Raw genomic sequence first — 16,518 nt, forward strand, 5'->3', positions numbered from 1 at the left:
CCTTCAAATTAAAGCACACATTCTTGACTCATGCTTATAATTCAATTTGGTATTTTAATCTCAAAAATATCATAGACAGCTTCCCAGAATTTCTGAGCACTTTATCTTAGAATTGACCCTCTTGACATAATATCTCTAGGGGGTTCTTGTAAAGTATGAGGCTCGGATTTAGGCTTAATCCACTCCTGAATAAAATGAAATCTTCCCCGGATAAGAACCAGCCCTCGGAGGATGCTCCTAGCAGAGTACCAAGTTGGGTTTTTTTCACAACTCGGGTTGCAACAGGTCTTTCAGCACAAAGCCATTGATTTATTTCCGTAACCGCGGAAATAATTGCTTTGTAAACGAGTGAAGGACCTTGCCCAGGGCCGGGCACCGTCCCCGGGTCCCGCCGCGATGCGTCCCCGCGGCCCGGCGCTGCCTCGCTGGTTTCCATGGCACTGGCTCCGGCCGCCCTGCCCGCCTCTGCGCCGCGCTCCGTGCGGGGATGGGGAGGCAGCCCCACGCACCGCCATGCTCGTTCCCTTCACCGCTCTTGGTTCCGTGCGGGGATGGGGAGGCAGCCCCACGCACCGCCATGCTCGTTCCCTTCACCGCTCTTGGTTCCGTGCGGGGATGGGGAGGCAGCCCCACGCACCGCCATGCTCGTTCCCTTCACCGCTCTTGGTTCCTTCCGAGGATGGGGAGGCAGCCCCACGCACCGCCATGCTCGTTCCCTTCACCGCTCTTGGTTCCTTCCGAGGTCACAGAAGCAGGCGAGGGAATGCAGGCGGGTCACTTGGCTTCCTCCTGGCGGGCTGTGCGCTTGCTGTTTCGGCAGCCGATTAACGAGGCGCTGAGATCTCCCTCCCTTCGTGCCGCCGGGGCAGCAGGGAGCTGTGCCCGCCCGCCGCGGCCCGGGGCTGGGGCGCATCAATCCCCTGCCCTGCGGGACCAGTTCGGATGGCCGTGCTGGCTCCTTCTCAGGAGTGAGTGCTGCTTCTGAAGTGCTCCAGCTGTGATTAATTTAGCAGCTTCTCAACAGCAGCTAATTAATAATGCTTATAGTGGCTAACCCTGCTCAGGCATCTGTGTGCTGTTCAGCTGTTCTTACAGGGGCCGATTAACAGAATTAAGGGATATACGTGAGAAAGCAAAAAAGATCTAGTCAAACTAGCAACATATTCCATAATAATAATAATGTATCCACTGCCCAAAATGCTACTTGCTCTGGGATCTCAGCCTCTTAGATGTTTCTTTTTTTATTTTTTTAATATCATATCAGTGATGGTTTTATCACTTGCCCACAATGGATGGGCTTTTAAATGCATCATATGCCTCTTGAACTTTGTTTGCTATTTATTTGGAGCTAAAGAAATGGAATTTGAAGTAGGCATGTGGTGTGGATGCTACAGATTTTTATCACTGTCATTTCTTTATTTTTCCATCAAGATAGCTGAATCAGAAAGAATCAACAATATGGGACTGATCTTCATGTTAGTTCTAAGTAATGAAAAATAAAACTTTTGAATTCTTATGAGATTTAAGAAATGTGCCCCATGAACCTAATCTTTGTGTATATCTCTCTATGTGATTTCACTTTTGCAGACACTGTCTTTTAAATACTTGAACAGAAAAACTCAGCCTAGAAAATGATAAGAGCAGATATGGTTCATAGGCAAGTCCTGTTCCAGTCCTCCTTACCCTCTGACAGATCAGGAAGGGCAACTGATGCTAATCTTCACTACAATCTCAAGGCACCTGGGAAAATAGAAATAACATTTTTAACATCTTAGCAGGCCATGAGCAGGAGTGTCAATCACAATACCTTGGCTTGATTCCAGTGTGGGAATTACAGTCTCCTGAGCAAATGCACCCTGTTGCATTTTTAGTGATTCACATTTTTTCTTATATGGTGTGGAGTTGCTGAGAAAACTTAAAAGAGCAGGGGCTTCCTTACTGCCAGAAATATTTAAATGGCGGATTAGGTCAATCCACAGTAGCTTTTCCTGCTTGTTCATAAGCTTATTTTACAAAAGAACTTTGAAAAGTAAGTGCAGTGCCTCACCTGGAGAGATACTTAGCCACTGAGTTACAGGGAACAATTTTAAAAGCCTGTGTGTTGGGCCTGACCAAGGCCTTGATGACTGGTGAGCTCTTGAAGACTCTACATACACTAAAAGTCTCTTTCAAAAATTTTTTCTCCTCTCTATTACGAGCAGCTAGTGTGGGAATGTTAGAGAGAACAGGGTGGTAGAACTTTCTGTACAGGGTAAGTAAAATAGGAGAGGAAAAGGGACACTCCTGCAACTGGTATGTACTGAAATGATACAAGACTGCTGGTTTTACTGCTTCTAAAGAGTAGAAGTGAAGATAGCCATAATGTTTAAAAAGCACTTAGCAAGGGTAGAGCATTTTATCAAAAAAGGCAGGGGTTTTGTGTTAGGTCTTTTTCACATAGAAATGTTTTCCCGCATATTGCTGAAATGAAACATCTCTCAAGGCAGCTGAATGGGTCTGAGTAGGTTCCAGTGGCTCTTGGGCAATGGAGCACTCAATAACAAGAGAGGAAAAAACAAAATGCCTAATATGATCTGTTGAACTGGAGCATTTTGATCAGAGCTGAGTTCTGAAGGAACCAGGTGTTATTTTGCTCCTGGCAGCAATTGAATCTTCACAGGTTTTTCATGACATCACATCTTTTCCTTGTCTTAACCAGTGACTCATCCTGCTTGCCTGTTTGTTCCTATTTCTAGCTGCCAGCAGGAAATGCTAAGCTTAATGTTAACATTCTCTTATTAATAACACATTAAGTCTAGTCTGCCCAAGGTCCCTCTCCCTTGTGGTACATGGTGGGTGGTTGTTTTTTTCCCCTTTCCCAAGGTGATTTTTGTTTATCCAATTCTTGGTGGCTTCCACTCCGAAGTCTACTTTTGCAAAGGAGATGTGTGTGTGTCTGTGTGTGAGTGTAACATCCCCCTATAACCACGGAGCTGGGAAGTGGATTATCCTGTCTTCACGGCTGACCAAACCACAAACAAGGTGCAAAATGCCACAGTGTGTTGCAGTGTGCCATTTAACAGCAGGGAAGAAGTCTTTCCTTCGCTAGGTCTGATGAAGATTGTGGTGGGTGCTGGTTATTGGGGAGGATGTAGCCTCTGTTCTGACTCTGAGCAGCCTAGGGAAGGATGATGCCAGTACGTGCAGCTTGTAAGATGTTGCCAATAGCTGGAAAATAAGCAACTCTCATTCTTACATATTATTCTTATTAAAAAAAAAAATATTAAAAACCAAAGCAACAACATGGTAATCACACTATAATCCATTAAAAAATCGAAATGTTTATTTCCTTAGAGGCTATTTGTCACATACACTGCTAGAAAAGTCATGGTGCTAAGGGGATTAAATTCAGTACAGATTAGATGTTTCAGTGACATTTGGAACAAAGAATTTGTGGCTGGAAATCTTCACTAGAAGGATGGTTTGGAATTGGGGATTGTGATTTTTCAGACCTGCAACAAAGAGCATCTGTCATTATTTAAAAAACTCAAAATATGTTTCCTGTGTTAGTAACTTGTAGTTTCTGCTGAGACGGCCAAGTAAATTTAAGAAAAGCTGATTGTACTCCTATTGTGAATGTTTGCGTGATGGATCTTGAGACTAGAGGGCATCTGCACACAATGCAAATGCATTTTGGTCTTTTTCTTCTCTGATAAACACGATTGCTCATTAATGCAAAACCTTCAAATTTTTGTTTCAAGCTCCCCACTAATGGTCCTGTGGGTGTTTTTTATTGTTTGCATAAAGCACAGGCAGACACTAAGCTGCAGAAGAACAGAGTTTGTAGCACACTGGTGTAAATATACCTCACAGAGACCCTTCTCTGCCTGGTTGCAGCCAAGCTCTCTGGTTCCTCCTCAGGGAAACCTGGCAGGTTTCTGGATGCTGGGGGCTCAGGCTATTCCACCCAGGCATTTGGCTAGACTGTTAATTAATGCTGCATCACCTTTCTGCTGATCCCTGCCTGTGCCTCATGTACTTGTGTCCTAATGAGTTTGTGGTCTACCTGGAAATCTTGGAAACGACTGGGTTGGGAGTGATTTCTGTCAGTTGTTTTTTCCTTCATTAGATAAACAACTTGAACTTAAAAACCTGAAATGACTAATTACCTGAGGCTGGTGGTGTTTTAAACTGAGGGAAGGACAACTGTTGTAAATGCTGAAGAAAGTGAGCTCAGATATTGCAGTTTGTTTAATTTTAATTATGCTGAGGCATCTGAGAGGGGGGTGTGTGCACTTGAGCTCTCATGGTGTGAGTCAAGAAAATTAAGCCAGTTTATTGCTGTCTAAGGAGCTAATGTATCCTGAGGAAAAAGTAATTTTAGGGTGATAGTACAACAATTCAGATGCAGCTGGAGAAATGCCACTATGAAGCTGTGAGGGGAGATGACGTGCTCTGTACCTGTACAGTAAAACAGAACAAGGAAGCCATCAGTAATTCAGGAGGAGATGAATCACATCTCTGCATTGTAGCACATGGCTACCAGGGCAAGAAGGGTATGAACAATCTTTATATACCATGAGATACAGGATGCATTTCCCTCACACACACTCCCTCTGAGTGTGTGTGAGGGAAAGAAGGCAGGCACACAAGTATATCCTAGTAAATATGCAACTTATCCTTCTGTGGCTTAAGTGCACTGCCCATATAGGACAGGTTATGACTGAGCAGACTCGTGTTATCCCTTGGGGTTCTGTACCTCCTGCAGCCCCATCTCTCACTAATGTATAAATTTGGGACCATCCCCATGCACAAGGGGATCACAGAATTCTGAAATCAGCAAATCAGGTTTGCTAAATTCCAGAGCTTTCAGGCAATAGCACAATTTGGCCTTTTCAGTCCAGTTCCTCACTGAGCTGAGGCACTGAGGTGGTATCAGGACAGATTTTGGGAGTCACCCTGTGTGTCCCTTGAGGCTGTTTCCCAGGACAGCCTGGATGTATGTTCCTAGAGCTGAGTCCTTGCTCTGAGCCATTGTCAAATTTAATTTCTTTCAAAATTATTCTGCATGTAACTTGACAATGTGTCTTGCAGTCAGTTACTGCCTACTCACAGCCTCGTGTCCTAAGCCTGAGTGAGCACTGCTTAAACACAGAGGAGAAAACAGGAGATGAGATTTGGAAGGCAGATGAACTGTGAATGCAGGTATCAAACAATAATGCTGTGAACATGAGCCGTGGAGAAACCTGAATTCCTATGGATTTGTTTGGTTTTGTTGGTTGCAAAATCTCTGAAGTTATTGATACTGATTTAGGGCCTTCTAATGAGACACAATGAAAGCCTCTCTATTGTGAATCCTTTGGTATTTGGAAAAGGTAATCATTGCACTTCAGCTTTTTTCACAGCTAAGGTATGCTTAAGGTCTTTCTTCGCCTTACCAACTACTTCTTGTGACATATGTAAAAACATTTGAACTCATTTCCCCTCAATTTGATCAAGAGTGCCTGTGTGGAGACTGATGTTTTAATAAGCCTCATGTCTTTAGGAAATCAGGCTAAAATAAAGCAGCTATCATCTCTCTGAACAAAAGAACAATACTGCTGAGACCTTCCTTGCTGGAAGAAATACAGTTAGGATCTAGTTGTCATGGCTGGTTTAGCTGTTCAGCAGCTATGGGGGGATGTGGTGTCAATGAATATGAGAATGCTCTGTGATGGATTTACCACTGGCAGGAAATGTTCACTCAGGCTGCAGGGTGATTCTGATATTCTCATTTCTGACCTGTTGTCAGGAGGGAACAGAACGATTCCTCAGCCAGTGTGCAATGGTTCATTGTGATCAGCCAATGGACTACCCCATCTTGAAAAAAACGCACAAGTTTAAGGGAAAAAATGACATATTTTCCCAGACAGCTGGTGGAGAAACAGCAAGATTGCTGCTGCACAGCCTCTCCACTGGGAAATTCACAGTATGTTACAGCTGTGGATAGTCTCACAGTAGTGCAATAGCAGAGCCTTTTAAACAAGCTGTAGGGAGCTTATTTACAAGTGCTGTCCTGCAGAGAGGCTCTGTGATGTTCTGGTGCAGAACAACAGGCGGCCACAGACTGGCTGCTGTGTGTTCTGCAAGGGCCAACACTGTCTCTTGCATGCAGCAAAAACAAAGCTTCATGGGTGGGTATGATAGGCAGGAAGATTTTAGAGCTGAGTTTCCCCACCACTGTCCCCTGGGGCTGTGGTGATGTGGTGTGTCTGATCTCTACTCCTTCAAGAGTGCTCTGTGTGGATTTATTTTACTCTTCCAACTAGTTACATGGTTGTTATGTCCTTTAGGGTCTTTTTCTTTAGAACTTTAATCCCATTTTAAACCAGTGGCAGCAATGCTTTCTTCAGTGTGGGCTTTGGGGGGGCTGAAGGATGGTTCAGTTTAGAACTAACCCATCACAGTAACTATAAGCTGACACCTCATACTGAGCACACACTTTGAAGGCAAAGCATTTTGGCTCCCTGTAGCTGTTTCACAGAGCTCCCATTTGCCCAAAGAAGGATGAAATGTGTTCAAAAGATAGACACCTTCAGAGTGAGAGAGAGAATCAGCACATGACTTCTCTCCTTGGTTCAGCAGGCAGGTCTGGAGGGAATGGATTGGGCTGTAGAACTGCTGGTCTGGTGTAGAAATATTCCTCCGTTTAAAAATAAGCTTGCAAAATGTAAAGGAAAAGTGCTACTGGCATCCAACAGATGGTAGTTGACATGTTTTCTAGCTGTCACAAGTCTTTCAAAATTCTTCTGTTGCATATGCCAGAGTTCACCTTTGTGCTGCCCAGCTGAACACAGAAATGACAACTGCAGGTGGAGGAGCTCTGCAGGAGCTCTATGGGTAAACAGAATTAAGATGAACCAACAGAATAGGATTAATAGATCTCATATTAGTATGTGCACCTCAGACTCTGTGATTGGGATATTCCACATTAAATTCACTTTTTATAATAATGTTGATTGCATCAAATCTTTAATTTTTGTCTCCAACCTGAGGCAAGAAAGGGAGTCACCCACAGCAGCTACCTCAAGGACATTTCCCTGACTGTGACACCACATTGCAACATGTAAATGTTTTCTGCCTGGAACAGTCCTGGACTGGTTATTTTGCCTCTGCTTTGAAGTGTCAGTTTTCAGTGAACTCTGCTAACATTTTATTATTGCATTGCAGCTGAGGCAGAGAAGAGCAATTAAAGGGTTGACATCTTTGGTATTTTTTTAATAGTACATGTGTCAAAATGCATTTAACAAATCATGGTTGATGCAAAAGCCTAATTAATGCTAAAATGTAAGTAGAGTTCATTTCAGTTGGGAGCAACTGAGAATTTTAAAATGCGTAAAAACAAAGAGCAGTTGTCTTATTTTAGATATAGGACCTAATTACAGCTTTTGCTTCTGAGAACTGAAATCTTAAAGCCTAAATGTTCCTTTCTGTTGCAGGATACAGCTGGACAAGAAAGATACAGGACCATCACTACAGCCTACTACCGAGGAGCCATGGGCTTTGTCCTCATGTATGATATCACCAGTGAAGACTCCTTCAATGCTGTGCAGGACTGGTAGGAAATACAGAAATATATTGTTAATGTTGGGTTTGTTTGGGTTTTGGACAATTCTCTCCCCACAATTGTTTGTTGAAAACATGAGACATCCCCCCCATCTATCACCATCACCTCCATGTTCTTTCCTCTTCACCTAAATAATTTGATTTATAAACATTTCTTAGAAAAAGTTCTACAGCTTCATTTTAATGAAAAGGTTGTAATTCAAATATTGTAGCATACTATAGTATTTGTTACTTTTAAAAGTTTTAATTTATTGTGAGGAAATTAATCCTTTAATGCTTTTTTTGGCTTCATAAGATTTCTGGCTATGCTGCTAAAAATAGAGGTAACAGTGGTTGTTCAATTCACATCTCAGGAATGTGGGGAAAGGCTCTGTTTCTCCTTAGTAGTGCCCTGTGACTCCACTGAAATATCTTGCAATCAATTCTGCTGGTTTCCTGGTGCTCATTACTGCAGATAAGAGTGGTAACAGTGCAGAGAAGGGCAGTGCAGTGGTTAATGTGATCTCCTGAGTCAGACTGATTTGCAGTGATCTCAGTGACCCACTGGGAGCATGTGACATCCTGGCTGTGGCACTGGCTCCTAGCATCTGGCTCAGCCTGGCTTTCTGAACACCTATTCTGTGTCCCCTAAGCCAGGCTGTAACTCAAAAGTTGATTTGTTGTTTGAAGTGATTTGTCTTTCCTCCAAAGCTGCCCAGTTTTTGTTCTCTCTGTTCACTAAAGCAGTTGGTCATGAAAGTCACATGCAAGATGCAGTCTCCACTTTCACCCCCCATCCCCAGTACCACAACACCAAATCAGCTGCAGCCTCATCCTCATCAGCCCTTCAGCAGCTTGTGGTTGAAGAATACATTATTTTCTTGTTGGAAACACAAACTCAAATGTTTTCCCAAAACTAGTTTCATCCATCAAGTTTTGCTCACCAAGCTCAGATGAAGCTTTTTCTGCAGGTGTCTGCACAGGGATGTTTTCCATAGGAGTTCAGGCATGTGAGCTGGGGCAATATCTTTCACTAAACTATAAATATTTCCAGCTTGTTTCCCTGATGAAACAAGATCCATATGACCACACAGTTAATCTACATGTCTGTCTGTTGGTTCTGCTCTAGTAAGTTTTACTTACCAGTCTTAAGTTAACCAAAATTTACCAAATCTCCATCTATGAGCTGCTACTATTTTAAAGTTTGCACAGGTGAAGTTTGACCTGAAGCTTTATATTGGAAGTAGTTTAGGGTCTTTTCCATCAAAGGCACTAGTGTGAGAATAAGAATTGGGAAAGGTCAGCTCTGTCTGTTTGACTTCATGTCTTCCTGTGCCACAGGAGCTGCAGGAATATCTTTGCTAAGAGCACCTTGTCAGCCAAAGGACAGAGGTGAACCATCAGGGTGTTTTTCCTCTGTATGTCAGGAATCTTTCCAACTAGCTTTAAGGTTCTGAGCCCAAATGAGGTAGTGGGATGGATAAAAAGGACCATTTCCTTCCTTCCTGAAGCTTGTCCAGTGGAGAGATGAGGGCTGCAGCCAAGCCAGCATCTCTGGGCCAGCAGAGTCCCCTAGTGGCTATTGCAGCTGGGAGATGTTTTTCTCCAGTCTAAATATTGCTTCCTAAACTTCCAAAGACACAAGAAATGCAGGAAAAAAGCCTTTTGGCTGGTGCTGCTCTATTGGCTGTTTGCTAGCATAACAAGTAGGATTTTTTTTCCCCCACCATTCTGCATGATACAGTTATGATTAAAAAAATCTTATTACACTGGATATGATCTTCAGTTAGGGGCTGTATTCTCCATAGAAATTAAGGTGTCTACTACTTGAGCTCCTTTATCTCCATCTGGTTCATTGGCATGTGACTGTTTTAGCAGCCTCCTGATTGGGCCTCACCTATTCCCAAGGGAAATGAGACTGTTCCTCCCAGTCTGCCAAGTGGTTTCTTCCCTGGGAGACCTTTTACTACCCTCACTCTCCCTATGGGGAGATGTCCTGAAGAGGATCCTGGTTTGCTTTGTGCCACTCAGACCTCCCCTAAACCAAGGAAAGGGGCATTTCTCTCCTGAGTGAGAGGATCATGGCTGTATATCAGTATTTAGACAAACTCTCCAAGTAGAATATGAGTGCAGAGTCTTTCCTTCACTCACATGAATCACCCCAATTAATGATGATGATCTTAAAACCACTGACAAAGAGGCACTATTTAAATGCATTTAGGAATACCTGGAAGATGACTTGTTCTCTTGTTCACTGGAAAATGTACAATACATTCTATGAGAAACCTTAAAATAGTGAGCCTGAGTGATTTTCCTTACTGCAGTGTGGCAAGAGTTCAGTCAGGTTATTTTACAAGAAAAGATATAAATAGGCAAACACTAAGATTGGTTTTAGTTGATATTTGAAAATTAGTAATTATTTCCTTTGAATATATCTTTTCTGTAGGGTGTGTGAAAGAGTTAAATGAGCTTTCATAGCTTTCAGCTCAGTTTCTAGAATTCTTTTTAGTAGTCTTCTTTGATAGCTGTTATTTGTTGTTGGGTTGATAGTTTTGTGTGTGGATAAATTAGTTGTTTATACCTCATCTGAAACTGCAGTGGAACTAAAATATACTCAGTACTTGGAACTGTAAAGGAAATAGAAAATATTATGGAAACTCTGCTTTGGACAATCTAGATAATTTCTTAGAAGGGAAATAAAAATTGGTAAAATATATATTAGATACAAGTAACATCTGGGTTCACAAATCATCAGCATTATTTATCTTTAACCTAAACTGAGTTGTTGACACCTCCATGTAACTGTGAACCCGAGACTATTTTTCTTCTAAGCATGAAACACAAAGTTTGTGCTTTATTGTTAATTTAGGGAATTCAGCACAAACAAGGCACAGCATTTTATTGTGTCTCAGAAATATGTTTCTCCCAGTGTGTATATTAGGCTGCCCTGATGGTTGTTGAAACAGCTTCATCACACAAACCTTGTTATTCATTATCTTTCCAAAAAGCATCTGGAAATTTTATGCCTTTCTTTTTTTTATGGACATCAAGGTTTCTTTTATTTGTTCTTCATAACTTTTTGGTTGTTTTTTTTATCCCTAAGAAGAATAAAGATTGATGTTCTGTAAGAGGCTTTCCACTAATTTGTACAGAACAAGGAGAAGGATACATTTCTCTGGGAGATCCTTCACGCTGTTTGCTTCTTTTTCATTTTCTAAGTAATTCTGTGTAAATAGTTAAGATTTGGCAGGGTGTGCCCATATGATGCCAGGGGCTGAAATGAATCCAGAGGCTGAACTGTGAGTCAGAAGAGAAGCCTGCTTTTAGTTGCTTGAAATTGAACTTGGGGAGACTTTATTTCTCTCTATTGCTTATGGAAGGAGACTGGGGAGATTTCATCTTCCTGGGCTTTTGGCTGATTTCTGCAGAAAGACTCTGATGAGCCTCGAGAAACCCCAGAGTCCCACAAAAACTCATCACAGATTCATATGAGCTCTTACAGGACTTATCTACATAGAGACACTCAAAAGGTGAGACTGGAGGAGTTAAAACTGGGATTGGAGTGAGTGCCTTTCCAAGAGGACACTAGGGAGAGTAAGAAGTTTTCATTGCACACAGTCTTTGTTTGTTTTTGCATATTGCACTGGGGGTCTGGGCTTGGGTGAGGCTCCTGTTTTCCAGGGCACTCCAAGCAGGCAGTCTTTGTGTGTAAACCTGCTCATTTGTCCTTGAACCAGCACAGCTTGGGGATGTTGATGGTGTCATTAATGGTATTTGTTTTCATATTTAATACAGGATTGTATTTTGGCACAGCTGATGGAATGTAACCATCTCTTTTGACCTCCTGTAGGGCCACACAAATCAAGACTTACTCCTGGGACAATGCACAAGTGATCCTGGTTGGAAACAAATGTGACATGGAGGATGACAGGATTGTTCCCATGGAGAAGGGGAAACATCTGGCAGATCAGCTGGGTACATGCAAAGCTTTTCTTTCCACCTTTCTTCCTCTGCTTCTTTATACTCTGTTCCTTTCAGTTTGTACAGCAGTAAGACTTCAATAATGGTCTCACAACTAAGAACTGTAATGTATTCTACGTTCACATTTCACTTGGTTTTGGCTCAGTAGGCCAAGAAAACCTTGTAGTATCACTGTATTTATAAGCTGATGTTTAGAGGTGGAAGAAAGATAAACTTTATCTGAAGAGAAAAACTTTTATTAGCTCATCAGAATGAAAAGAGAAGAAGTTTTCATAAACATAATTCTGTCTCTGTGTCTCCAAGTAACCATGTACTCATCGCAAATCAATGCAAATATTGATTTTTGTTGAAGCATTTCTTTAAGTAAACAATGAAAAAGAAAGAGGTTTATATACCAGAACTGAAAAATTGAATAAAACATATTTTAAAAATGTACTAGGCTTCTCTATCCAGGTAAGAAAATGACATTATGTTTTTATACAGGATAGAGAAAGCAAAACAGTTCCCTTGAGAGGAAGCTGGGATTGCAATGAAAATTTTATAATGAAGAGTCAAGTAAACTCATATTACTTTATAAGTTATTTATCACTTTTCATTATCTATTATAGCCTATAATATATTTTTAATATTAAATCAGGGCTCTGTGTGAAAATTGAACTGTTGTTTTCTGTTAAAGAATTCAAAGTAACAAGTAAATCCTGCTAAAATTTCCTTCATGTAACAGTGGAGACCTTTGCAGTGGGCATAAATGTTTAACTTGTAAGAGCAGAGATTTTTGCCAGACCCAAAAGAATCACTGTCATCCTCAATTTATAAAATCCTCTGTTGTCTTCAATTGCTAAACAGTAACTGGAGGGTGCATAATGAACTGTTAAACTGGGGGTACTGGAGTTCCAGGACACAGTGCATACGTTGGTGCAGTTTTAAAATGTGGCCTTGAAAGTGTAAATTTTACATATGGCACACAGAAAGGGGTCCCATTCGTGGCTGGAGCCTTGAGTCACTGCAATCCTAAACAAATAACAAGCAAATATCAAATTAGACCATTGTTATTATTGTAAGAGTAAATCTTTACATGTAGGATTGGCAAAGCAAACAAAGATATAGTTAGTTTGCAAAGTCAGTTATGGGCTCTTTTTTACCTATCAAAATTTAATTTGCTTTTGAAAATATGAATATGAATAAACTTAGTTCCTGGCTTACAGACTCTCAGGTTGGGGATGCCTGTGTGTCCACCCATCTCACAGGAATAATTACACTGCTAGTAATTGAAATTTTGTCCAGACCAATGTAGCAGCAAATGGAGAGTTTTATTTGAACTCCCAACCCAATTTGGACTTCCAACGTTTTTTTCTCCTCCCAGAATTAATCTCCTTGTTTCAATACAAACTTAGCATCTAGAATCTGAATCCTTTACATGTGGGACACTTCAAAACACACACACACACACACACACACACACACACACACAGGGTTACCATAGCAACTGATTCCATCAAGAGGAAACTGTTTTGCAGAAGAATCCACAGTGCTGCCCCGACCTGGTGCTTGCCCAGCTCACCCTGGAGAAACCACTCCAGTGCAGCCCAACAGCCTTTGGGAAGTGCTGTCCCAGCTCTGCTCTTCTGTAACCTACCAACTTCCAAAACACTCTTTTTAAAGAGCTGAAAAATAGATCTGATTTGATTGGATCAGTTTTTCCTTATAGTAGCTATGCAAATGTGTACAGCATTATATGAAATTATTTTGTGAGTTACGTGGGAGGAATCTAATTGGCTATTGACTGCTTAAAGTGCTAATGTTCATCATAATGATTCACATAAAGGTTATCCCTCAGCATATTTATCTAAATTTGCATAGTGACATTAACATCATTGAAATAATTCCCTAATCAGATTAAAAAATTGTTGCTAGCCTGAATGTGAAATGAACCAAAACAGATTTAGCAGAACCTATGCCAATGTTGGAATAACAGATATCTAAGTGCAGTTCTTTGATTTCCTATGCTTTTTATATACATTTTTATTCATCATCAAAACAGCAAGTGGGGCAGACAGAACCCTCATCTGATGCCGGGCAGCTCTCCCCATTTGCTAACAGGGCAGACATCTTCATCACTTCACCCTTTGTCCCATGAATCTTAAAAAGGGTCCAAAAGGGATGGACACCCACTTATCCCACACATCGAGGTGACTCAGCCTGCCAGCAGTGGCACACTAATCAGTTAAGACAAATTTTCTCTTTGTTTGTGGCAGAATCAAAGGAAACTGATGCAATGCACAATATCCCCAGAATGAAGCAGGGCAGAATGGAGCTTAGTGCAAAATAAACTGAAAAAGATGGTATTTTAAAAACCATCATGATTATCTGTATTGATAATATTTGTTCCCTTTTTTTTCCAGGTTTTGACTATTTCGAAGCCAGTGCCAAAGAAAACATCAACGTGAGGCAGGTGTTTGAGCGTCTCGTGGATATCATCTGTGAGAAGATGTCAGAGAGCATAGAATCAGACAATTCCAGGGGCACTTCTGGAAGGAGCATGAGGCTCACAGACAACCCCCCCCCTTCACAGCAGAACTGCTCGTGCTAGTGACCTTTCACACTGAGAAATATCCTTGTTCCCCTGATAAAATTTTATCTTTTCATTTGTGGTGGTGCATTATCATGTAGTCCAGAGGCAGAAATGTCTGTTGTAGGAAACTGGTATGTTTGTTTAATGTGCTGGAGTGTCAATATTATATATTTCCTCATCCAATAATTTAATAATCTGAAAAAGATATTGTAAGTGCACCTTGTGTGAATGTGAGTTACACTGAAGAATAATAATTGTGTAGTGATGCAAATGTTATTTCTACAGAGAATGTTGCATTTTAAAATTATAAATTCCTCTATTGCAGAAAGAGTGTTTTTGTCAAGAACAGCAAGAAGCACAAAAAACAATTAGAGGGGATCAGGTCTAAGAGAAGAAAGGGGAAAATCTCTTATAAAACAAGAATAAGCTTTTTTTTAAAACATAAACCAACCAAACAAAAAATCAATTCCCAGATATTTTGAGAATTGCTGCTGTCCTCCAGACATGGACCTCAGTTTTTCTGTAGGATGGAGCAGAAAATAGAGCATTTCTGTCTGACAGTGTGAGGTCCTCCAGAGTGTGAAGAGGAAGGGGGTTGGGTTTTGTGTCAGATCTCTAAACAGATGAAGAACACAGGGTGGAATCAAAGCTGCCAGGCTGGGGAGGAGGAGGAGGCCTTGCAGCCATCCCTGTCCTTCCTTCCCTGTGCTTTGGCTGGTGCTGAGTGAAGGAGTAAGAGCCCTTCCAGGAGCTGCCCTTGCCTCCAAACTTCTCCAGCACAGCTTGCAGAGTGCTGGGAGTAACCCCCTCTCCCCAGAGTCTGTCCTGCAGCCTTTCCCCTGTGTCCTGTAGCTTTACCTCTCCACGTTTGGATCTTCTCTCATCTTGCAGGATGAAGGAAAAGGGGAGTTGGCTGCTGAATGCTTAATTGGAGGCAAAAACATGTAAGATATGGCACAGCACTGTCTCAGAGAGATAAAAATATCAGAAGCCAAAATGTGAGTGTTGGCAGGTATTTGTGCCAATATTATTAGATTCTCTTTCTGCATTTTGTTGTTGATTTATTTTTTAAATCTTGTTCTAGATGGGTGGGGGGCTAGATTTTCTGGGTTCAGATTCAACCACAAAGTATAATTTAAGTAAAGTAAGAGTGACTAATAAAACACAACTGCAAATGAAATGTAGCAAAGACATCCTGTTATTCTGTCAACTCTTTGTGGCATCATGCTTTGAAGGGAGGCAAAATTTTTAAACTAAGTGGATATGGAGAGAAGTTGGTTGTCTTAAGGGGAAAATTCTGGAAAGATTTTACCTTTGATCTGTGATCTCCTCTGACTGAGAGGACTTCCTGATGTCAGGAACAGGAGTCGAGTGAGTGCCTGCCCACTGCCCTGTAATGTGCTGGATCATGACACCAGTGAGTGCTTTTGTAATTTCCTTCTGTTGTGTCTCAAAGTGCTAATAGCTCTAAGAAGAAAAGCACAAAATTCTGGACAAAAATGCAACTTTTTTGGAGTGGTTTAAGCTCATTGTGCTAAAGGCTTGATCCCTCTGTCTCTGTTGCTTTTGGGAATCTCTACTGTGACGCGTTCTGGGTGTGTGTGATCTCGTCCTGAGAGTGTGATTTGTGCAGTGCTGGGACTGTGGTTGTTGTATCTAAACCCCTGAAACTGCAAAATAAAGAGAAATGTACTCACTGGGTGTGGCCAGTTTGTGTCAGCTGCATTTCTTGTTTTAGGAATCCTACACGTGTGTGGAGTAATCCTTTTAATGCTTAAAAAATCCATCAAACTACAGGGCGATGGTCTTTGAACCCAGCAATCTGGAATCACTATATAGGTGTAGTACAATGAGGAAAAGGATTATTTGGCCAATAAATGCATAGTGTTGTATTTTAATTGTACAAGAAGCAGGTTTTCGGGCAACTTGTATAACTAGTAATAAAATAAAAATTCCACATCAGATTTTGAGCTGTGCAGATATAACTTAGTACCTCAGTGCAAATAATGATTTATTAGGTCAGCAACTCCCTGATAAAAGAAAATGGATTCAGCAGAAGTGGAATTTCAATTATTTTCTTTCACTTACTCTTTTTCCTGTAGCAAAAAAGACCTTTCCCTTTCCTACCCAATATATAATTGTTTTGTTGTGTTCTGGCCAAGTCAGATTGGCATCTTTAAAGAATATAAGTGCATTCCAAGCCCTTTGAGCTAGGATGGGCAGAATTGTTTTTCACAGGACAAACCAGCAAGTAGCTACACGGCAGTCTGAAGAAAAGAGTTGGGAATTCTACCTTGCCTGATATTGTATACATGGAGAAGCTTAATACTTTTTCCAGAAATCCTGAAGAATTATTTCAAATAACGAATCACAGGCAACTGATACAACTCTGAATTAATATA

The 16,518-nt window shown here is 41.3% G+C and overlaps 1 protein-coding gene across 2 annotated transcripts in view; it reads left to right on the top strand.

Moving 5' to 3' along the window:
- Positions 1-15,813, top strand: part of RAB3B (RAB3B, member RAS oncogene family) — a 48,722-nt gene extending 32,909 nt beyond the window's left edge. For both annotated transcript variants that reach the window (XM_021529371.3, XM_021529361.3), the window contains 3 exons: positions 7,458-7,576; positions 11,414-11,538; positions 13,947-15,813. In XM_021529371.3, coding sequence (XP_021385046.1) covers positions 7,458-7,576; positions 11,414-11,538; positions 13,947-14,134 — 432 coding nt within the window. In that variant the 3' untranslated portion in view covers positions 14,135-15,813. The remainder of the gene's footprint in view (positions 1-7,457; positions 7,577-11,413; positions 11,539-13,946) is intronic.
- The last annotated feature ends 705 nt before the right edge of the window (positions 15,814-16,518 follow it).

The sequence above is a fragment of the Lonchura striata genome, chromosome 8 (assembly GCF_050655825.1).
Source record: "Lonchura striata isolate lonStrDom1 chromosome 8, ASM5065582v1, whole genome shotgun sequence".
In the NCBI taxonomy this organism is placed as follows: Eukaryota; Metazoa; Chordata; class Aves; order Passeriformes; family Estrildidae; genus Lonchura; species Lonchura striata.